The 24,116-nt window shown below is 39.7% G+C and overlaps 1 protein-coding gene across 6 annotated transcripts in view; it reads left to right on the forward strand.

Annotated features, from left to right (window-relative positions):
* LOC127427257 (inactive ubiquitin carboxyl-terminal hydrolase 54-like) overlaps positions 1 to 10,744 on the forward strand; it is a 200,622-nt gene extending 189,878 nt beyond the window's left edge. For all 6 annotated transcript variants that reach the window (XM_051674737.1, XM_051674739.1, XM_051674742.1 and 3 more), the window contains 5 exons: positions 650 to 818; positions 5,189 to 6,159; positions 6,255 to 6,376; positions 8,257 to 8,397; positions 9,924 to 10,744. In XM_051674737.1, coding sequence (XP_051530697.1) covers positions 650 to 818; positions 5,189 to 6,159; positions 6,255 to 6,376; positions 8,257 to 8,397; positions 9,924 to 10,010 — 1,490 coding nt within the window. In that variant the 3' untranslated portion in view covers positions 10,011 to 10,744. The remainder of the gene's footprint in view (positions 1 to 649; positions 819 to 5,188; positions 6,160 to 6,254; positions 6,377 to 8,256; positions 8,398 to 9,923) is intronic.
* Positions 10,745 to 24,116: the final 13,372 nt, after the last annotated feature.

A 24,116-nucleotide genomic window follows, 5' to 3' on the forward strand; every position in this document is an offset into this window, starting at 1 on the left:
CTCGTGTGACTCTTTTACTTGACAGGATGTTAAGGACTCATCACCATTTGTTTTCATTGCATCTTTATTTCCATAAAACTTAAATGGTGACTGAGGCATTGAGACTGAGGCTGAACATTCTGCCTAACATCAAAAAAATATAGTTTTGGAACAGCATGAGGGTAAATAAATGATGACAGTATTTACATTTTTTGGGTGAACTACCCCTTTTAGTTCACCCAAAAAAGTTTTTGACATAAAAGAGTGTCACACAAATATGTTTTGCTGTATACAGTTAGAAAAAAGTATGCACTTAAAAGGTAATAACAAGCCCCTGAAAATCAACTGCAGGGGGTAAATTTTGCCCCTTAAAAAAGTTCTGACACTGGACAGTTTCTGACACTGCTACCAACCAATTACTAAAAACAGCCTATTATGTATATAACTTTGAGTGTGCAAAGCTTTGCCTATTGAACATAGCCTAGACCTCACTCTGGGGTGAAGGGTGTGATATGTCTCACCCTCACCCTCTCCTTTATTTCTATTTTACTACTTTGTCGTTTCTATTACAAAGAAATGGTCCGCATGCTGGCCCCTCATAACTCAGCTCTTTCTTTTTCTATTCTGCATTTTCTTTCCTTTCCCTTTTTGTTGTTCTTTTGCATTATAGCTAAACTAAGATTTTCCATGCATGAGGGCAGTGCTAACACTCATAGCAAGACTATGGCTGCTGACGCCAAGCTGCAAAAATGCATGAGGAGAGCGCGGGGCCTACAGCAGCGCATGCAACAACAACAAGAGCAGCAGCAGGAGCCCAGCTGCCCACAGGGGCCCACCAGGTACCTGTACTATCACCCTGTGTGTCCAGCTTAACCACTTGTTCAGATAGTGTCGCAGACCCCTGTGTCTATGCAATGTTTACTCAGGAGAGATTACAATTATGTTCAATTTTTATGAAGTGGTGATGAGAAAAGATCTGTGTGTTTTCTCTGTGATGCTGTGCCAGATTAAAACATCTTTAAAGAACCCATAAAATTGCAGCACAGTTTTGTTTCCTGTGCTGATGAATTTCCTATTGAAAAATAACATTTGGAGAAACATATCGAAAGGCTTGTCCCTTTTTTTTAAATAGTCAGTATGCTTTAGTTACATCATAACCATGAACCATAACTTGCTACTTGCTGGTCGGTTGCAGGGACATTTTCATTTTAGAGAGCATTTGATTGGATAAAAATCTGTTTAGTGCAGGATGAGTGATTCATTTTTAGTCCTCGTTCCCCAAAAGAGAAAGTCTATACATTTTAAATGTGTATTCTGTTATAAGTGATTTTTGTCCACATTTACAAGTACACTAGGATATAGATGGCTTCAAAGCTAAGAGACATGAACAAAAAAACATAAAACTTTGTTTAACTATCAGGCATTATTAGTTAATCACATTATATTTGCTGGAAAGCCACTTGATATATGTCTCTCTCAAAGAGCCAGGATTGCTTTGGGTCTTGTTTTGGTTTCTGGAGCTTTCAGAGGTTATTTTATATATATATATATATATATATATATATATATATATATATATATATATATATATATATAGAGTGGTGTGAAAAAGTGTTTGCCCCCTTCCTGATTTCGTATTTTTTTTGCATGTTTGTCACACTTAAATGTTTCAGATCATCAAACAAGTTTAAATATTAGTCAAAGATAACACAAGTAAACACAAAATGCAGTTTTTAAATGAAGGTTGTTATTATTAAGGGAAAACAAAATCCAAACCTATAAGAATAAGAAATCAGGAAGGGGGCAAACACTTTTTCACACCACTGTATATATATATATATATATATATATATATATATATATATATATATATATATATATATATATATATATTTAAAATCACATAGACAGTCATGACAGGCGTTAAAGATTTCCGATAAGCCCAAGAAGTAAAGGTCAGTCCTCTGAGTCATTAGCAAAGCCAAACTAGTGGGTGGCTAAGCACTGATATCTCATGCACACCTTTCAGCAAGCCACTTTATTAGTAAAGTAGCCTTTCAGGACAGTGCAACAATGACTGCACTGGTGTGTCCCATGGAATGTGGTTGTTTTGTTTGTTTATTGTCCCCTGTTTTCTCTTTCCCCGCCATCGATTTAAGGCATTGATGTGATGTATTGCCTGACCTGAACAAAGCCTCTTGGGTAATTACCCGATGTAGTGGTTGAGGAAGTATTTACAGTAAATTAGCACTCTAGGACATTAATCAGGGATGTTTACCCCTCTGTACTAAACTTCTCCCAGATCAGTTTCCTCTTTAGGGTCTCAACTTCCTTTACGTTTGGATTTAAAGGGATAGTTCGCCCAAAAATGTATATTCTCTCATCGTTTCCTCACCCTCATGCCTCCCCATATGTGTATGACTTTCTTTCTTCTGCTGAACACAAAGATTTTTAGAAGAATATCTCAGTTCTGTAGGTCCTCACAATGTATGTAAATGGTGACCATAACTCAGAAGGCCCAAAAAGGACATAAAGGCCACATAAAGGTAATCAATATGACTCCAGTGGTTAAATCCATATCTTCTGAAGCGATGTGATAGGTGAGGGAGAGAAACAAATCATTATTAAGTCTTTTTTTAATATACATCTTCACCTTTGAACAATAGGTGGCAGTATGTGAAAGTCACTTCCACAGAAAGTGTAGATTATACTAGAAAAGGACTTAAGTATTGATCTGTTTCACACCCATTGCTTCAGAAGATATGGATTTAACCACTGGAGTCAAATGGAACTGCAACTCACTTTTGGGTCGTGATCCCCCAGTTATAGAGCATGTAGCACATGCCAGAAACCACCTATAGGAGATTTAATGACCCTGGTTTGATTGGATAGTCTCTTCATCCTTTCCATACTCTCTCTCTCTCCTCTTTCTTCCTCTGCTTTTCTCCCATTCTCTAAAAGATAAAGAGGGTTGTGCTAGGGCGTTGCGAGCTGACACCTTTCATACCCAGCTGCAAACCTACCAGTATTTCTTATTTGAAGAACCATTCGCAGTCTGTGAGGCACTATGAATGTTAACACCATCAGAGTCAGGGATCTCTTTACTTCTGTCCTGAAAGCCACTGCACAAAGTAATACAAACTCTGAGGACTGTGCGTTTGGATTTGCCATCTCTCATATGGCTCTGGCTTTTCCCACGGTATTAGATAAAGATTTATCTGCAAATTAATCTATCACACGGGTCATCGCTGGGGTCGCTAGGAGGTAGTGGGGTTCACAGCAGGATTGATAGCATTCTAATACTCTGCTTTGCTTTATAAGAGGTGAATGCATATAGCGAGCAGGTTTCCCCTCTGTAGGAAAGCAAACTTCCATTCCCACGCTCTACAGATCTGGGGAGCTTTTGGGTGTATTTATGGCCGCTGTAACTGTTTTATACAGCGACTATGAAAATGATGTCAAGGTCGCATGGTGCGTCAGCTGTGGAAAGCACGTGGGGAGTGTGAGTGTGTGTGTGTGTGTGTGTGTGTGTGTGTGCGTGCATTGTATGGCTTATGAATAGTGGTGTGAAGGACACAGGTCTCCTTGAGTTTTGGTCCTTGGCTGCATCGTAACCTTTATGAGAATTAGAAAATGTGCAAGGAAGGGTTTCATGCAGCAAACCTATTTTCAGGTGGGACTGAACATTTCAAATTTTGAAATAATATGTAAATATTGTTTTTGCTTACTACTTAAGTTTTATTTTTCCAATATTTGTAACAGTGTTATTTAATACAGTATGTGATTAGGTCAAGTATTTTAATTCTCAAGCGTATTTGTTAGCCTTAAATAATGAGTATGAATAGTTGTGGCAGGATAACATTTATATTAGGTGGATGTATTTGATGGATGACATACTTAAAATAAAGTAAATTCAGTCTTCAGGCACACTGTACCTGTTGACTTGCATTAAGGAATTGATGGCATCATGTTATGTTCTTCAATAAAATATTGGGTCAATTTACTTACAAAGAAAAACATCCACTGGAATGCACTAATACTAAACAACTCATTTCAGCTTCTATTGGCTCCTATACACTAATATTATTTTGGTCTTTATTATTTTAAGTACATTTAAAGGGATAGTTCACCCAAAAATTTAAATTCTCTCATTATTTACTCACTGTCATGATATCCCAGGTGTGGATGACTTTCTTTCTTCACCTGAACACATTTGAAGAAAAATATCTTAGCTTAGTAGGTCCTTAAAATGCAAGTGGATGGAGAGTTCTCTTTTGAAGCTCCAAAAATCACAGACAGTCAGCATAAACATTATCAATACGACCCCAGCGGTTATATTAATGTCTTCTAAAGCAATACGATCACTTTTGATGCGAAAAAAAAGGTCAATATTTAAGTACTTCTTAAATATAAACCATCGCTTCCGTTAGGCTTTACGAGAGGGTGGAGTCCAAGCGGTCTTTCGTGTGATGTATTCACGTTGCCATGATACAGAGGTAATCTCAAGTTCTAAACTCGGTTGAGACATCCAGGATAAGCACACAAATGCACCATTGTGAGTAAAGAAACAGATAAATACAGATCTAAACCAAAACCAACCAAGCTACTGTACAGCATTCCTCCCCCTCACTTGTAAACAGCACTGCTCTTCCAGCTGCCAATGTGATTACGTCACACGCACATACCGCTGCAGAACGGAAGCATGATTTAGAGTTAAAAAAAGTACTCAAAAATGTAACTTTTTCGCACCAAAATTGATCGTATCGCTTTAGAAGACATTAATTGAGGGTGAGTAAAGAATGAGAGAATTAAAATTTTTGGGTGAACTATCCCTTTAAGCTACTTATACATATGCAAAATATTTTCCATTAATCTTTATTTTCTCTTTTTTCTTATTCTTTATTTTGATAGATTTTACTAATAACAATTTACTTTTGCTTGTGTTCTCATTAACAGTATTTGGCTCCTACAAGTATTTGGTTTTAGCCTGTGTGAAGTAGAAAGTACAAGTAATTTCTCATGCCTAAGTGTTAATAGTTACATCAACAGATCGGGCTAATCGACAATGAAAATCTCCAGCATTATCTGTTTGGTTTAACTCAGTAATAATGTTGGATGTGACTTATTCAGATTGAGATGCTAACCACACAAATTTCTGTGAGTGTCTAACCAAAATCCTTGTCTTCTCCCACTCTTCTTGCCTCTTTAGTGAACAGCCTGGCTCGGTCCAAGTACTGTTGACAGACAATCAAGAAGAGGTCTGGGAGGACAGTCAGGATTCTGTGCTTGGCTCACCCTCTCCTCAATGTATGAAGCCACCCTCCTCTTGTTCAAACTCACCATCTCAACCCCACAGCCACCCAACACTTAGCAATGTCCGACCTGCATCTTCTCAGCCACAACCCTTAGAGCCTAATGAAGGTAGTGAATGTTCAATGCAGAATGAGGATAAATGGGGTGGCATCAGATTAGCAGATGTTCTCCAGGCTTCAGGTGTTCAGATCAGGCCCATTCACAAGCATCTGGCCATATCTCTGCCTTCTTTGCCTCTTGACTTCTGGGGTGTGTTGGGAGAGGATGAAGAGGTCTGCAGCCATCAGCATTTTCAAAATTTGAGCTCTCAGTCTCCATCCCCAAATCCTCCCTTGTGGCAAGGCACTGCAGATAATCCAGACTGGAGACCCCAATCCAGCAGGACCACCAGTCCACCACCCACACCCCCTCATGTTGAAGAGAAGGTCCAGATGCCCAGACGAGCCCCTATATGGCAGCCCCTAAGCACAATTTCCCAGCCACGCTCACCTGTCCTGTCTCACTCCAGCTCCAGACTGACCCCATCAGTTGCTGCCCGTCATTGGTCCTCCTGGAGCCTGGACCGTCCTGATGCTGTCGTTACGCCCTATGAGACGCCTCCTGACCAGAACTACTGGGCAGGAACCACCTTCTCTCAACAAACACCTGGAAGGCACCTGCCTCCTCACAGTCCCATAAGCACCAAAATAAAGAGTGGCACTAAGCACTCCAACTTCCAAAATGTCCCTAGCATGGAGCTGAAACCCACAGAGGCCGAGGACCAGGAACTTTCTGAATTGGACTCACTCTTCCAGGCTAGTCTCCAGGCTGTTCCCAGTCCTGGCCGGGCCCTGCGTGGTACCAGCTCACCTGCTTTTGGGAGACCAGGTAAATTAATTGACTTAATTTCTGATAGAGAGCGTGCTGTGTAATGTGATTTTAGAAAGGCAATGTTATTTGTTAAACCTGATTTCCTTGGACAGTACCTCCTGCTGCAAGGAAGCTGTTCACTGGAGTGGGACGCTCTCGGACCCCCACGGCTGAGCTTGAGAGAACTGCGTATGGACCAACAGGTTGTTACAGCCCCACTGGATACATGAACGTGGTAAGATATGAGCAGGTCCAGACTGTTTCTGTGAACTTTTTTTTTTTTGCCTTCTCATAAAAAAACAGGAAATGTCAGGGAATTTAAAAACTGTGATTTCTAAGCCTCTTTAAAGTCATGGAAATGTCTATAGTTACACTAGTTATGCTATAAAATGTAATCTGCTTGAAATTTCTCTTTTGAGTGCAATCTCTATAAAATATTTTTTATAACACTCATTCAGTAATCACAAACAACTGGGAATGTCATTGAAAAGTAATGGAAATTTATTGGCCAAAAGATCCTGGTTCTCCCAATGGCCAGTCCGCCACTGGAAATCTGTGAAAACTGAGATCTGCATGCGCTCCCCTAAGTACATGAAGATCAGCCACTTGCTTTTACTATTGCTTACAGGCAACATCATGGAGTCTATATCCTTCAGATTTTCCCACCACTCAAAAGTGCACCATCATTTGAGCAGTTTAGAGGTTACCCACAATTAGTTTAAATAAGCTAGTTGTTGTCACGAAATGGGGTGTTTGAAGAAGGACCCAAGTGCAGATAGCATTAATGAGCATTTATTTAATATGAAAAGAAAACAAACATAACAAAAACTTCATGGTTGAGGAAACAGGAGAACAAAAACAAAATAGAAAAAACTAGAACTTGACAGGGAAGGTAGACAGGACACACAAGTACTCAACCACAGGGAAACAAGCAAATGAAGTGAAACAATCCAGCACAGGACAGCATACACGAGGAGCTAATAAAGGGAGAGAAATGAAACAGGTTAACAAGGGACAGGTAAAAACAATGAACTAATAATAAGGAGACAAGGAGGCGGAGTGACAATCAAGACTGAGAGAAACGTGGCAATACAGAAACTAAACAAAGCCACGCGCTCTCACAGACACAAACACCCGAATGACACGAGCGCATATCGCCAGAGACAAAGGCAACGCACTCATGCCAAACGACAGACAAGACGGGGACATTTGGGCTCGGCCACAGATAAACAGGCCCCAAGACCGAAGCGGCTAAACCCCAGCACAACATGACAACGGATCTCGACCCAGACACGCAGCGCAAAGCAAGCATAATGCGAAGCACGCCCGAGGTCGCGATAGACAAACACAAAACAACTGACACGAGTGAATGCTTCAAGGATGAAATAAGAGCAGTGCACTCGTGCCAATAACCAACAAGAGAAGAGAATGCATGATAACGCCAAAAGGGCAAGCCATGCATTCTCACATAGACTGGACAAAACACTAAACAGGTGTGTCAGAGCTCAGCCACAAAGACAACAAAAACACAAACAACATAAGTGGCTAAACTCTGACAGGTTGTATTTACATACTTAAATTGTTTATTATTTGATAGTTCTTTGAAGGAGAGTGACTTTCTCTCTGCTTTGTTTTTGTTATGTCTGGTGTCTCCCGACATCAGAGCATTTTTTTTCCCATACAGTCCCACGGTTTGTCAACAAGTGTTGATTTTTTTTGTGTCTGGTATGCTTCATACACAGTGCAGACTTTATATCTGGGTAGTGGATACGTTACATATCATAAATTTTGAGGTTAAAATTAATAGGTTTTAGATTAAGATTTTAGTTTAAAATGTTTACAGTCCTTCAACTGGTAACTGTTTCTTCTTCATTCACTAGTTAATTTTAAACAGTCCTGCAATGTGACATGGTACTTTTTATGAGTACAAATATGTAGGCTCTTAATTAAGGTCATAAAAGCTGCATGCATAATAATTATAAAACAAATGAGCAAAATGCTGTTTAAAATAGTGTTAGATGGAGTATGCCATGTCACACTACGGCACATGTCAGCTTCCCAAAAATATTCCTTGTCAACTTCCCATTCACTGCAGTAACTGTTTGTTATCTGCAGCCCCTGTCAGTGGCCAATCAAGGACTGCAGTCAGGAGAGGAAGACCAGTATGATGCGGATCACCTGCGTCGCATTGCCCGCAGCCTCAGTGGAACCGTCATCGGGCGACGCCAGAACCGTCTTGCTATCTCCCGAAGCTTTGTAAGTATCCCACATGTAAATCAGACTGCACTCTTCAGCACAGATTTACTTAGTCAACTCACACACAATAATCTACCAGCCATTGGAGTCTATAAGGAATTCTGCCTACCTTAAAATCATTATCACAATTGCTGTACATTTAAGCAGTGGCTTATTTAATCTGACGAGCTAACTAATGGCGAAGATACATTGAAATCAGTGAAGTGGTAGGGCTAGTAGCTGCTGACACTCAAGAGCCTGGTAGAGGGGCCAAGAGAGGGGGGAGGAATCTGCCCTAGAAACCTGATAAGAGCGCTGTCACCTAAGCAAGAGACTAACTACTCCCACTTTAGCTTGATCTATGTGAAATGCCTGTCCGTTGTAAATCACTGCTGAGCTTTAGGTCATTTTATCTAAATTTTTTATTTTCTTGGCAGATGCTGCCTGTTCAAAAATACTTATTGCATATAGTGAGATTGATTTATAATATGTAATGTATCTAAGAAATATATGTGCTGTATGCAACTGTATTGTCACATGATGTCCACATGCACCTACACATTCAAGGACACACAAATACACTTGCAAAACTTGTCATTGTCTTTCTGAGCCACACTGCCATCCTGTGTCCATATGCTATAACTTTCACTGCATTTGAAAAGAGGCCTGGGCTTCATAAGATGTGTATATAATCATCCTTACTTATTCAAGGTTGCATCACTGAAAGTCAGCAGTAAGTCAGCTCATACTTGCATACTCGTGCATGAGAAGAACATTTGTTTGCATGCTTTTCACATGCTTTTTATGCCTAAAACTGACATCATTTCTGCTGATAATAACGCAATTTCCTTCGCATTTTTAACGAAGCATAAAATTAATGGAACTTTGGATCAAATTTGATCGTATCTGATTGTGCATTTTATAAATGAGGCCTCTGATTCTTTTCATGTCTAGACTTACTTTTATGCATCAGGAGTTTCTCTTCCATGCGTGTGCTATTTAACCCCATCTTTTCCTTTCTCCCTATCTTTCCCCTGTATTTTCCTCTTTTTCTCTCTTTTAACAATGTGCTTGTTTTTCTTTGCTTTGTACATATATGTGTGCAAACCTTGTCCATAAAGCTGGGGGATAGCAAGTTTACATCATTTCACAGCTCCATGCACTAACCTCGTTGCCTCCAATTTCCATTGTCTCAATCTGACCTTCAACTGCTCCAACCCAGCTGTCTTCATCTCCTTCCATCACCTTCATCCCTTTCTCAGCAGCCTGGGCCTTGTGGAGAGGCCCAGGTAAAGCTCCCTCTGGTTGTCCACTTCCATGACAACTTCCTCCATTCAGAAGGTCATTCTGTTACATCTCCTGTTTCCACATTCATTTTTCTGCCATTGTGTTGCATTTGATCTTTAGTCCAGAAGCCCCCTGCTAAACAGTGTGTATAATTCATTGTTGTGTCCTTGCTGCTTTTGAAGGAGCTCCTCTTTCATTGTTGCTTTTTTCTTTGATTGGTCTGGATCCTGTCCTTCACACTCCATCCTACCCCGCTGCAGGAAGTCTCCAGAGGTTCTCCGAGTTTCTGGCTGTGTTTGACTGGTGTCAAGCTCTCTCCAGTGGGTAGTACTACAGTCCAGCACTGAGGTGCCACAGATGTCATCCTCCAACGCTCAGATGGCTTTGGACACATCCAGGGAAAACATGGAAGTTCTCCCCAGATGCATCTGTTCTCCAGGATACCCTTTCTGCACACCCAATTCCATGTTGCCCATGTTTCTCGGAGTTCTGGCAGGGGAAATTATTCAGGAATGATGCCCACCTCAGTCACCCTGCACTTTGTACTGTATCTGATACAATTTCTTCTAGACTTCCGTTACCTTGCTCTAGTCCTGCATAGCGGTAGATCTTTCCATGCAAAAGCTCCCCAAAGCTCACTCCACAGCATGAAGGAAACTTTTATTTTTAATTTTTTAAATGAGGTGTGTGCACAGCACAGGGATGGCATGACAATGTGGGCATCTCTCTGGGGCTAAGGTGTGTGTGTATGAATAACCTGCGGTCAGCCCTGCAGCTTGCAATGTTAGGAGCGTGAGGTCCAGACTCAGACCCCCCGCAGTGAGCCATTCAACCCAAAGCACTTAATTAAATGCTTTTTAACCGAAACATTCAATTAACTGCAGAGGAACAGCAGACCTCCATGCTGCACTAAATAGTAAATGTATGTGTGTGTGTGCATGTGTATGTGAAAGTAAAAAAAATTATCAGTATTTTTGTCTTGTTTTCCAGTATAAATGTTCAAACATCTGTAAAAAAAGATAAATGTTCTTGAAAACCATACTGTAACTGTGTAAAATGTTCATACTTGTTTTCAGAGAATATGCACTCAAAAAAATAAAAATATAATATATATATATATATATATATATATATATATATATATATATATATATATATATATATTAGATTTATGCATTTTAATTTCATTAATTACGTTTTGTTAAACAAAATGTAGGGTAGGAGAAAATATCTAATTTAAGATATATTTTCTGAAAAGAAGTCTTATTATGACTTTTCAAAGTAAATATATCTTGTTTTAAGGATGTTCTGACATTTTTTTTACTAGAAAACAAGGTAAAAGTACTGATTAAGAAACTTTTCTTGCAGTAGGTGTGTGGGAGGAAAGGAAGGGGCTTATTGTAACACCACCCTCTTAATCTACTGAAAAATACACATACTCTTCCTCCTCGCCTGTCCCACAGATGCAAAATCTCAGCAACCAACATATTGGGATCATCCAAACATCCAACTGTCTTACATTACTTGCTGAGTGTTGTCTTTTCCCCAACTCTCTTGTGAAGCTATTTTTTTTTTTATTTATTTTTATTTTATTTTTTTCTTTATTTTGGTGCAGTAGGATGGGTTAATGCAATCCAGATGCTAAGTACGTATACCTGTAAAAAGTGAAGAGAGGAGACATGTTTTATATGATGTCATCTCTCAGCTCTGGTGCTTTTTCCTGGAGCAGGCATGTAAATCTGCGAACCTGGCATGGAGAGTGGACAGGACTTTCTCTTTTAATCTTTCCCTCCTACTTCTCTGATACGGGCATTTCCTGTAGCACACAGCTCTTTTGTGTCTCGTGTTACAGGCAAAGACTGTACATGTTTGACTGAACATACACTAATAAATGAATTTATTGTTTAAAAAAAGCATAAAAACCATGAAATCTCAAGAAATATACAGAGGAATGGAGAAACTACATAATGACATTATGGAATGTTAATCAATTATAATGGTAATAATTATTATCTGCATTAAGACAAGTATAGTACACTTCAGAAGTGTAAAGCTGGAGAAAAACTGCTAATTTAATTCCATTGACAGTTCTCCCTTTTATACAGGGAGATATGCCAAGTTAAGCTTCCTTTTTTATTTTATTTTATTTTTTTGACACTGAAACAATAGCTATAAGTCTGGTACAAGCATTCTAAGGGCACTGGATGGAAAAATCAGACTTGTAATAGTAGAGGGAGCTCATCCTATTTGTTGTTTGTAGATTCTATGTTGTTTCTACATTTTACTTTAAAACAACACAGCTGAAGAATGTTTGGCCATGATAGCTTAGAAGCATTTAAATATGGATAGCATGAAGCTTGCACAAAGCTTCACTGGTATATATTTGTTAATTTGGATAATAAATGAGTTCTTGAGCAAAGAATGCTTTCAAACTGTAAATCAAATAAATGTGATAAGATTTGTTGGACTTATTAACAAATACCTGATGCTGATTAACAAATATTTCATATCACAATATAGTATGATTAATGCAGTTAATTGAACTTTTTCCATTCTAATCTGATTGTGCTATGATATGTATTATTTTTCCATTAAAAGCCTTTTATGAGCGCTAAAATGAAAATTGTAATTAAAGAAATCACTTTAAAGAGTTCTAGAATAGATCTTATTTAACTTTGTCTTAACCAAAGATTGGCTCTAACACAAAGATATATGCTTATTTTTATTTTTACTTCATTGGTCATTTATAATTTTTTTCCCTTTAAAGGAATATTCCAAGTTTAATACAAGTTAAACTCAGTCTTCAGCATTTGTGGCATAATCTTGATTACCACAAAAAAATCATTTCAACTCAGCCCTTTCTTTTCTTTAAAAAAAAAAAAAAAAAAAAAAAAGAATGAATCATGGTTACAGTGAGGCACTTGCAATGGAAGTGAATGGCGCCAATTTTTGGAGAGTTTAAAAGAGAAGTGTGAAGCTTATAATTTTATTATAGCACATATTAATCCTTCTGTTAAAACTCTTGTATTATTTGAGCTGTAAAGTTGTTAAAGGTGCACTCTGTAATTTTTTTTTACAGTGACACCTAGTGGCCTGGAAGATGCATCATTCAAACACAGTAGTTTTCAGTTACCGATGACATTGTAGAAATTCACTCTGCACAGTAAGCCAGGATAAATTTAATCCATGAATGAAATTGTTCAATAACAGGGCAGTTACTGAAATGAAGCGAGTAGTATTCAGCTGGTCATCTGATGCTAACATGGCTGCCCCCATGATGGTGCCCCCGCCCAATGTAGAATAAAAGAGCTTTTATAAGGTTACTAATTTGACTAAACTCTGCACTTCACATGAGTGATCATGATTTCATACATATGTTTCAGTATTACTATTAATTTCTTTAGAAGTACACTTCTTAAATGAAGAAATTACTGAGTGCACCTTTAAAAGAATAATTTTTACAGTCATTTTAGGGTTTATTGACATTACATCATCACAGCAACGAATTTGTACTTTACACAGAAAAGTTAGTAAGTGATTTTATCACACTAAAATCATGTTAACACGCATTTTGTTTACATCTTGTGGCTATACTTATGAAACAGTGAGTATTTAAATGTTTACAGATTGGCCCCATTCACTTCCATTGTAAATAACGCACTGTAACCCAGATTTTTGTGGGGGTTTTTGTTGTTGTTTTTTTTAAAGAGGGACGAGTCAAAATACATTTTTGTGATAATCAATATTATGCCACAAATGCTGTCGATTGAGCTTAACTTGTATTGAACACGGGATATTCCTTTAAAGGATGGTTGAGAATGTAGCAAAGGTGGTGTATGAGTATGCTATGCAAAATGCTGTCTCCTGAACTACCAGCAAAGAGTCAGACTGGGACAAACCCATATTTTTCTTTTTCCTGTGTACTGAGGAAGAAAATGATTTCCTGCTTAATTGTTGAATCTTTACATATTAATGTCTGTACAGTTAACAGCCTTTGAATGCGAGTTGTCGCCAGTGGAAGGTGGATTTCTCAAAGATGAAATGGCATTTCAGGGGTTTTCCTTTTCGGGACTCATTTGTAAATGCTTGAGGTTGTGAACTTGTATTTTTGCAATAAAGTTATTACCGATGCACTCCATCAGGGGCGCTGCACAAACGCCTACACTCGTGTCTGAGTGATTATTTCGCCTCATAGGAATCATATCAGTTTATGCTTGTTATGAAGACAAGTCGGTATCAAATTGAATTAAACTGTAGGCTGTACCTTATCAAAAGAGACAAATGTACTCCCAATTAAAGAAGGTGATAAATTAATGTCTAATTCACAGTAAGAAATGTTAAATAGATGTTAGCCCTTACTATCTGCGTCATGCCAGTCAGCAGTCATATATGCTGTGCCACATATTCAACTTTCCACATTTATAGAGTACAGTTAGGAACAGTGAATTACAGAATAGCTGTTTCGCAGATTTGTCCATGTTTTGATTATGTCTTTTATTTTGATAGGGTGGGGAGCAAGGAATATGTCTGGCTCCAGCCAATTTTAACAAGTGATGGGTGATTAAGAAACTTGTTTCGTAATGCTTCGTAAATCTTAACGAATCACTTGTTTTGAAGTAATAATTCTGAACGTGCATCACAGTGGTCAAATCACGTGAGTTTAACAGCAGGTGTCGCTAGTAGTCTATGTGGCAATTCGAGCACTTCAACATACCGAATTATTTATTGAAGCTAGTGATTCATTTCATTCTAAATTCTGAAACGCTTTTTGATGACCATCAGCAGCTGAAACAGTATCACAACTTATTCAAACGAACACTAATCTCACCCGGGGTAACTAAAAAATAAATCCATGTCATAACATAAAACAACATAATTAACATTAAACGGAAATTAAAACATAACTATAACCCCCAATAACTTTTAAATGTTAATTAATAACGCCCCCAAACAGTCCCTATAACCTGCGCAGATGTGCCAAATAATTATGCAATGACAACAGCCTATGGGCAGTTATGCAAGTCCTCAAGCATTAACAACAACATACTTTAAAGTATATTTCCCGGTAAGGACTATAATTCGATGCAGTTTAGCATCTGATATTCATTTAAATAGTTAAACGTGCCATTTTGCCCTTTGCACAAAGAAAATTTAAAAAATGCAGATGTGATCGATCTAACCACTGATTTACAAAAGCCCCGGAACCTGGATAAAAAAAGACAGAAATTGATGAAAGTAAATGAGGGCTTGCTGGCTAGTAGGGATGGGCGATACCACTTATTTTCTTTCCTTAAGTCCAGTATCGTCAATACCGATACCAATACTGATACTTCTATAAAAATTTTTTTATTTTTTTATTTTTTTATTTTTTTATTTATTTTTTTTGCGATTTCTTGGGATAAAATGGGTAATTAATATTATTTTTAGTCATAATTCGTTTTTTTTTTAAATTTTTTTATTTACATTTGTGAGCCTAAACAGAAAATTATTAGACTTCTGTTTCGTTTAATCTTGTAAAAATTAACCGTAGTTTCACTACAGTAACTATAGTTTAACCATGGTTTTTAGTTAAACCATAGTTACACCAGAATCAGAATCAGAAGAATCAGAATGAGCTTTATTGCCAAGTATGCTTACACATACAGGTGCATCTCAATAAATTAGAATGTCGTGGAAAAGTTCATTTATTTCAGTAATTCAACTCAAATTGTGAAACTCGTGTATTAAATAAATTCAGTGCACACAGACTGAAGTAGTTTAAGTCTTTTGTTCTTTTAATTGTGATGATTTTGGCTCACATTTAACAAAAACCCACCAATTCACTATCTCAAAAAATTAGAATATGGTGACATGCCAATCAGCTAATCAACTCAAAACACCTGCAAAGGTTTCCTGAGCCTTCAAAATGGTCTCTCAGTTTGGTTCACTAGGCTACACAATCATGGGGAAGGCTGCTGATCTGACAGTTGTCCAGAAGACAATCATTGACACCCTTCACAAGGAGGGTAAGCCACAAACATTCATTGCCAAAGAAGCTGGCTGTTCACAGAGTGCTGTATCCAAGCATGTTAACAGAAAGTTGAGTGGAAGGAAAAAGTGTGGAAGAAAAAGATGCACAACCAACCGAGAGAACCGCAGCCTTATGATTGTCAAGCAAAATCGATTCAAGAATTTGGGTGAACTTCACAAGGAATTTATTTAATACACAAGTTTCACAATTTGAGTTGAATTACTGAAATAAATGAACTTTTCCACAACATTCTAATTTATTGAGATGCACCTGTACAAGGAATTTGTCTTGGTGACAGGAGCTTCAAGTACACAACGATACAAAAACAGCAACAATACTTTAAAAAAATTGATTTAAATAATTAAAATTGAATAAAAATAGATAAATATTGAAAAGAAAAAGTATATATAGAATACACAATATACTATATATATAGTGTGTGTGTGTGTGTATATGTATATGTGCGAGTGTGTATATATATATATATATACACACACACATATACATATATATATACACACACACACACACACACACACATATATATATATATATATATATATATATATATACATACACACACGCACATACATACGTAGTGCAAATCTAAATACAAATCGGTTATGTACAGTGCAAGGGAATGTAATGGCAGAAGAGGTAGGATGTGTTGGATAATATAAAAAGACTAATCATGATTACTAATCATGATTACACCACAATTAACCATGATTACTACTACAATATTCCTGTAGTAAAAATATGATTAACTATTTTTTTAAATTACTTATTAACAACTATCACACACAATTCTAAGAATTAAGAAATGTCACCTTTAGATATGTTGTTATTTTAGTGTGAATTTACTCCAGAAGCTGTTTCTCTGATTTTCTATCATTACTTCTACAAGGCACTGATCCCTCTTGTTTGAACGAGACTTGTGATGCCGCAAGCGCTTGTCTACTTGTGTCTTTCAGCGTTTATGCATGTTAAGATGAGAGGAAGAAGAAATAGTTCCCATCCTGCACAAGTATTTGCTAATGCAGCCTTATCCTTTTTATTTCACTTTGAAGCTTATGATTATTGTTCATGTTCATGGTAACCAAATAATAATATACATAGTTAAAAAAAAAATGCTAGAATCGACATTTTTGTGTGAGGATCGAAACTTTTGATACAACATCAGTAACAGAAGCAGAGGTGGGTAGTAACACACTACATTTACTCCATTACATTTACTTGAGTAACTTTTTGAAAAAAAATTAAAAGTAGGTAATTTTTACTCTCAAGTAAATTTCAAACGAATTGTTTTTTACTTCTTTACAATGGGCGGTGTTCCTGTCGTTACATTACTGGTTTTAATTTGAATTAATGTGTAATTTATTGAGAGATTATTGAATGGGACTATTACGACAGCGGAAGTTCACACAGCTGCGCGTGCTGTCACAGACTGCCACTCAAGTCATCAATGCTGCAGCATCAAACTCTTCAATGTGAAACACTTTCTTCACAGTGAAAAAAAGAATAGCTTCATCATGCAATGCCTTCATTTAACACCAAGACAAGTGGATATTTTAAGATTAAAATCACAGCTTCAACTTAAGACATCACGCTGAGTAAGATATGGCTCTAATGCTAAGCGGAATTTTCTGTGTAATGTGATGGTCATTTTCAGGGTGATTCTGTAACTGGGCTCTTATGACATCAGTTTTTAAGTGTACATTTTTAAATCAGTGCAGCAATATATCAGTGCACTTTGTCCAGTGTCCCGCATGTCATGAGCAGTATTTACGCATTTACTGGAAACTATTGCAGCTACTTCAGTTGGATTAACTGTATAAATCAATGTAAACATCCAAGTTAAGTGTAAATGCCTTTTGCTCTGCCGTTTGCGTGGTTGACAACTGAAGCGTGAACAGACAGCATTTCTGCGCGTGCACAGCGAGGGGCGCGAGGTACGTGCGTGAGAGATGCGCGGGCGCAAGACGATCATATGGCGAAGAGAGTGGCTGTGTCTGAAATTGTTCACTCGTTCACTCATTCACTATTTCCTATATAGTGAATGGCAGTGAGTGCACTATATCTCAGCAGTGAGTGTACAATATGAGTGAGTGAATTCGGATGCTGACATATACACCGAGTGTCAGAGCTCTGGGGCTGTCGCAGAAAAAACGTCACATATGCACTTTTAAAATACTTGGGCCTTACTTGTTATTCTTATTAAATAATATATTAATATAATAAATCTTCATTCTGTTTGTCATTTTTAATATATACTGTGTGTTAATATAAAGAGTAAACACATTTTATCAAATAAAGAGTACATTTTAAAATCTATCTGTATGTTTTGTCTCTCTATATGTTATAATGTTATTTTAATCAAGTAATGATTTGTCAAAAAGTAATTTAATGAATTCAGCATGAAATAAAACATTGCAGGAGTGAAGGAAGCAGTAAACTCCCAGCTCGTACGTCTTCCCCATGGTGGATTGTGGGCAATTAACCATTGTCAAGTGCAGTGCTCGAATTGGGGGGGGGATCCAGGTCCCCCATAAGAAGTAAAAAAATAGACTTAGGGGGGATACTTATATTTTAGTAAAAATAATAATGACAAATCTGATTAAATTCATGCAGTGGATGCGGTAAATTTCGTGAATTAATTATTTACAATAATTTATATTAAGTTTGTTTATAGGCTAGTTGTCAAGTCTCTTTAAAATGTAAATGCTGTGAAATCTTAGTGAGTCTGGAAGCCATCTGATTATTCTCTACTGTTTTTGAGACATTTCAATGTATTTTGAAGTCACATGCTTTTACGGGTCTTCAAGTGCCTTATATGTAGTCCCCTGGTATATTTGCCATACTTGCCCTTTTGGGTCTGCTGCTTTGTCACCCTCTAAATCCAGTATTACTTGGATTAAGCCATTTTAAAGAAGAATAGTTGCTTATCTCTTTTTGTTAAATAACATTGGACTGAAAATGTACATATATTTTTTTATTCTTTATCAACACAAAAGCCTGTTCTTTTATGTAAGCCTGTTTTTAATAAATAGTATATAGTTATGCATATTATGATCAAATAAATATATTGTATATTTTGTATAAATTGTATATTGCGAGACTAACCCCGAGACTAATGGTGGGGACCACCCATAAGACTTGATTCAATTCAAGCACTGGTCAAGTGTACATCAAATGTACACTCGAAATTAGAGTGTATTGTGGGTAAGAATGAGTGAACATAACTAGGGAATGAGTGGCTCACTCAGAATTCAGTCCTACCCTCCTACAAAATGGCGGACACTCGAAATAGTGCACTATTCATGAATAGGGGGCGGTTTCAGACACAGCGAATGTTCCACAACCGGGGTTGGTGCCCTAGGCACTAGGCTGCATACTCTGCATTTAGAGAGCGGTGGTACTGCTGTACAGAACTAATGATCTAAATTCTTTTGACACTGAAAACTGTAACTACACTGAAATAAGAATCCATGCAAGACTTTAAAAGCTATGAAATAGCGAAAGTAGACATTAATAAAACATGATCTTGCTTTGGTTTATATTTCAGCATTATATATAATGTCCATGAGGGACATTTTCATGTTTTCACCATGATAATTACTAGAAATGTTTCCAAACCTCTCTTCTTATTGACAAATTCATTCAGATCTGACAAGTGCCCTTAAAGGGATAGTTCACCCAATTCTCATTATTTACTCACCCTCATGCCACCCCAGATGTGTGTGACTTTCTTTCATCTGCTGAACTCTAATTAAGATGATAATTTCTCTACCCTCATGTTGTTCCAAACCAGTGAGACCCTTTGTATTATGTGGAACACAAAATATGTTAGACAGAATATTAGGGACTGACTGTGTTGGTCACCATTCACTTTCAAAATATGGAGAGAAAAAAAACATTCACTGAAAGTAAATAGTGACTCAATGGTGAAACATTCTGTCTAATATCTCCTTATTGTGTTGCATGGAAGAAAGAAAATCATACAGGTTTGGAACAACATGATGGTGTATGATGACAGAATTTCCATTAATAATAATAATAAATCTGTAGTACATGTTCAATGTGTATTATGTAATGGAATATAGGGGAGTAAACATCTATTATGTCATTTGTGAAAGTAAGGAGTTACTCACTACTTGAGTACTCTTTTAATTGGATACTTTCTTATTCTTACTCAAGTAATTATATATGTTAGTACTTTTACTTCTGCTTGAGTAATTTTTTTTTTTTTTTTAAAGTAATTGTACTTTTACTTGAGAACAGCTTTTGGCTACTCTACCCACCTCTGGTCAGAAGTATCGATACTTTAGGATCGATCCGCCCATCACTACTGGCTAGCTGTCACTGCCATTCTATGTTGTTTGTAGATGCGTGTTGAACCACAAGGAGATGTTCCGTTATACACAAATCCAGATGTTTATGTAAGTAGTTATAACTTGCATTATATGACTGTTTGCACAGTGTTATCAAGCTTATCAAGTAAACAGGGTTGGGGAGTAACGGAATACATGTAACGGGAATACGTATTTAAAATACAAAATATAACTGTATTCCACTACAGTTTCAATTTAAATAATTGGTAATTAGAATACAGTTACATTCAAAAAGTATTTTGATTACTGAAGAAATTACTTTGCATTTGTTGTCAATTGTTTCATTTAATATTTAGTCCTTTCAGATGGAAAACATTTATAAATATATATGATGTGATCCAAAGTGCATTTGAACAGCAGTGAAACACTTTCTAATGATGTGCTACATTCATACGAGCAGACAGAGAAGTAAGTTTGAAGTAAGTTTGGAGCAGAAGAAATAGGAATAAACCTTGTGTAAATTGTCAGCTTTACGCTAAGCTAAAATGCTATTTCTAGCCATTTTACTTGCACGTTACCAGGCACGATCATATTTTTTTATCAAGAAAATTCACGTTAGATCATAATTAATTTTTTTCTAGTAAGACCTTTGATATTAGGGCAAAAATCATATTCTTGACAATAATTTTTGTATTGTTTTCCTGTAAAAATATAAAAAAATCCTTAAAACAAGATCAATTTGATTTATCTTGTTTTAGAAACAACACTGCATAAGATATTTAGGTTCCCTATCTGTCACTCACTCGACGTTGTGTCTGATCTTTGATAAAAGGCCAATGAAAATTGGTGAGTGGTATTTACATGCAACTCCCCCGGACATACGGGTATAAAAGGAGCTGGTATGCAACCACTCATTCAGATTTTTTCTTCGGAGCCGAACGGTCATGCTCATTGAGCTGAATTCTACTGTTCATTCACCTCTGCTGGATCTGACGGTGCATTTCAGCGGCTTCTCCCTCCTCTGCACTGGTGCACTGCAGAGAACGCCCCTGGACGCTTCAGCAGAAAACAAGAGAGTATATTTTCTGAAAGAGCTTTTTCCTCTAAAAGAATATATATTTCTCTAAAAGAGCGGCACACACGGAACGTCTTTTTAAAGACACGTCTTTTTAAAGATGCCTTTACGATTGTGTGTTATTCCTGGTTGCGGTCGTTATCTTTCAACTTCGGATGGTCATGATTGCTGTCTTTCATGTCTGAGCGCGACCCACATGGAGGCAGCGTTTGTGGATGGTTCATGTTCTCATTGCGAGAACATGACCATGGCAACGTTGCGGTCCCTGCTTCAGTCCTTCTACCTACGGGCATGAGGCCAGCGCGGCTAGCACTGGGGGCGATTTGGGGACCCCAATGGGATCGTCTCCACCGGGTATCCCCCGCGGACCTCCCATTCTCACGGCGAGTCTGGCTTCTTGTTCGGAGCCCGTGAAGATGATGAGCTCTCGAGCGCAGCATCGGAGAGTGGGCTTGTCCAGTCGGACACAGAAGCCTCAGCTGGGCTTCCCCCTTTGGGGATGATTGCCCAGTCACAGGCCGATGCCGAAATGACAGACATGCTTTCCTGGGCGGCCGTGAGTGTCGGGTTAGAGTGGAACCCTCTGCTCTCCCCTGAACCCTCGCGGCTTGATGATTGGTTCCTGGGCTTGCGGCGCCGCTCAAAGCAGTCACGCCCTGCACCAGTGCCATTCTTCCCAGAAGTGCACAAGGAGCTGATGAAATCGTGGGAGGCACCTTTTACTGCCCGGCCCCGATTCCGCAGTTCTCCTGCTCTCACTACCTTTGATGGCGGGGCGGCCAGGGGCTATACGGCGATTCCCCCGGTGGATAAGGTGCTTGCAGTGCACCTATGCCCGCAGATCGCGCCACCTGGCGCGGACGCCCTAAGCTCCCGTCCAAGCCCTGTAGGCTCACGTCGTCCCTGATGGCTAAAGCCTATAGCGCTGCTGGACAAGCCGCCTCTGCCCTGCACGCCATGGCTCTCCTGCAGGTCCACCAAGCCAAGGTGTTGAAAGAACTGCACGAGGGAAGTTCCGCCCCAGATTTGATGCAGGAACTGCACTCAGCAACCACCCTCGCTCTCCTATCGACGAAGGTCACGGCGCGGTCTCTCGGGCGGACGATGGACACACTAGTGGTCCAGGAGCGCCACCTTTGGCTCAACCTGGTCGAGATGGGCAAGACACGGTTCCTTGCTGCCCCCATTTCCCAGGCTGGCCTATTCGGCGGCACCGTCGAGGACTTTGCCCAGCAGTTCTCGGCGGTGAAGCAGCAGACGGAGGCAATCCGGCATATCTTAAAATCTTTTGTTGCCTTTTTGTTTGATTTCGCCGCATGTCCAAGTGGCTGCGGTACCCAACAGTTCAGCAAAAGAGCGGCTTCCTTCCTCCCTGGGTCACATACCCGGTGTGCACGGTCGTCACCACAACTACCGTCCACGGGTTTTTTTCTTGCAGGATTGGCGCTCCAGCGGTGGGCTTTCCGCCACTGAGCACCCAGCTGTGGCACACAGCCGCCCCCGAAGTGGCAGTCTCCACGGGTTACGAGGTCAGGCCTCTTCCTCCCCCATCCCAGGCTGTTCCGGGGGTGGTCACAAGGAGCCAGGTAAGTGCTTCGATGTCCCTAGACTCAGCACGGCCACGACTTGGTGTGGCACCTCGAGCTCTGCCCCGCCGCAAGGCCCCACCTGCCGGTACATCCGACGACATTGTCCCCTTGGTCCCCCTTGCGTGGAACTTGGACGCGTGGCTTGCGCTTTCCAATCCGTCAAGATGGCTGATCCGGACCGTCCGACTCGGCTACGCGATTCAGTTCGCCAGGCGCCCGCCCAGGTTCAGCGGTATTCACTTCACCTTGGTCAAGAGCGAAAACGCTGCTACCTTGCGTGCGGAAATCGCTACCCTCCTACGGAAGGGCGCGATAGAACCTGTCCCTCCAGCCGAGATGAAGAAGGGGTTTTACAGCCCCTACTTCATCGTACCGAAAAAAGGTGGTGGGTTGCGGCCAATCTTGGACCTGCGAGTACTGAACCGGGCCTTAGACTCCCGTTCAAGATGCTGATGCAAAAATGCATTCTGGCGAGCGTCCGGCATCAAGATTGGTTCGCGGCGGTAGACCTGAAGGATGCGTACTTCCACATCTCGATCCTTCCTCGACACAGACCCTTCCTGCGGTTTGCATTCGAGGGTCAGACGTATCAGTACAAAGTCCTCCCTTTCGGCCTGTCACTGTCTCCTCGTGTCTTCACGAAGATCGCAGAGGCTGCCCTTGCTCCGTTAAGGGAGGTGGGCATTCGTATTCTCAACTATCTCGACGACTGGCTAATCCTAGCTCACTCTCGAGACATGTTGTGCGCACACAGGGACCTGGTGCTCTCACACCTCAGCCAACTAGGGCTTTGGGTCAACTGAGAAAAGAGCAAGCTCCTCCTGGTTCAGAGCATCTCTTTTCTCGGTTTGGAGTTGGACTCATTCTCCTTGACGGCGTGCCTTACGAACGAGCACGCCTAGTCGGTGCTGGCCTGTTTGAAGGCGTTCAAACAGAAAACAGTGGTTCCACTGAAACTTTTTCAGAGGCTCCTGGGGCATATGGCATCCTCGGCGGTGGCCACCCCGCTCTGGTTGATGCATATGAGGCCGCTTCAGCACTGGCTCCAGACTCGAGTCCCGAGATGGGCATGGTGCCACGAGACACATCGCGTGGTCATCACTCCGGTCTGTCACCGTCTTTTCAGCCCTTGGACCGACCTCTCATTTCTATGGGCAGGTGTTCCTCTAGAACTGGTCTCCAGGCGCATCATGGTCACGACAGATGCCTCCAAAATGGGCTGGGGCGCTGTTTGCAACGGGCATGCAGCCGCCGGCCTCTGGACAGGTCCGCGACTGCATTGGCACATCAACTGCCTCGAGTTGTTGGCAATTCTGCTCGCCCTGCGGAGGTTCTGGCCGTTGATCCAGGGAAAGCACGTGTTAGTTTGGACAGACAACATGGCAACAGTAGCATATGTCAACCGCCAAGGTGGTTTGCGCTCTCGTTGTATGTCACAACTTGCCCGC

This window comes from Myxocyprinus asiaticus, chromosome 36, assembly GCF_019703515.2.
Source record: "Myxocyprinus asiaticus isolate MX2 ecotype Aquarium Trade chromosome 36, UBuf_Myxa_2, whole genome shotgun sequence".
Classification (NCBI taxonomy): Eukaryota; Metazoa; Chordata; class Actinopteri; order Cypriniformes; family Catostomidae; genus Myxocyprinus; species Myxocyprinus asiaticus.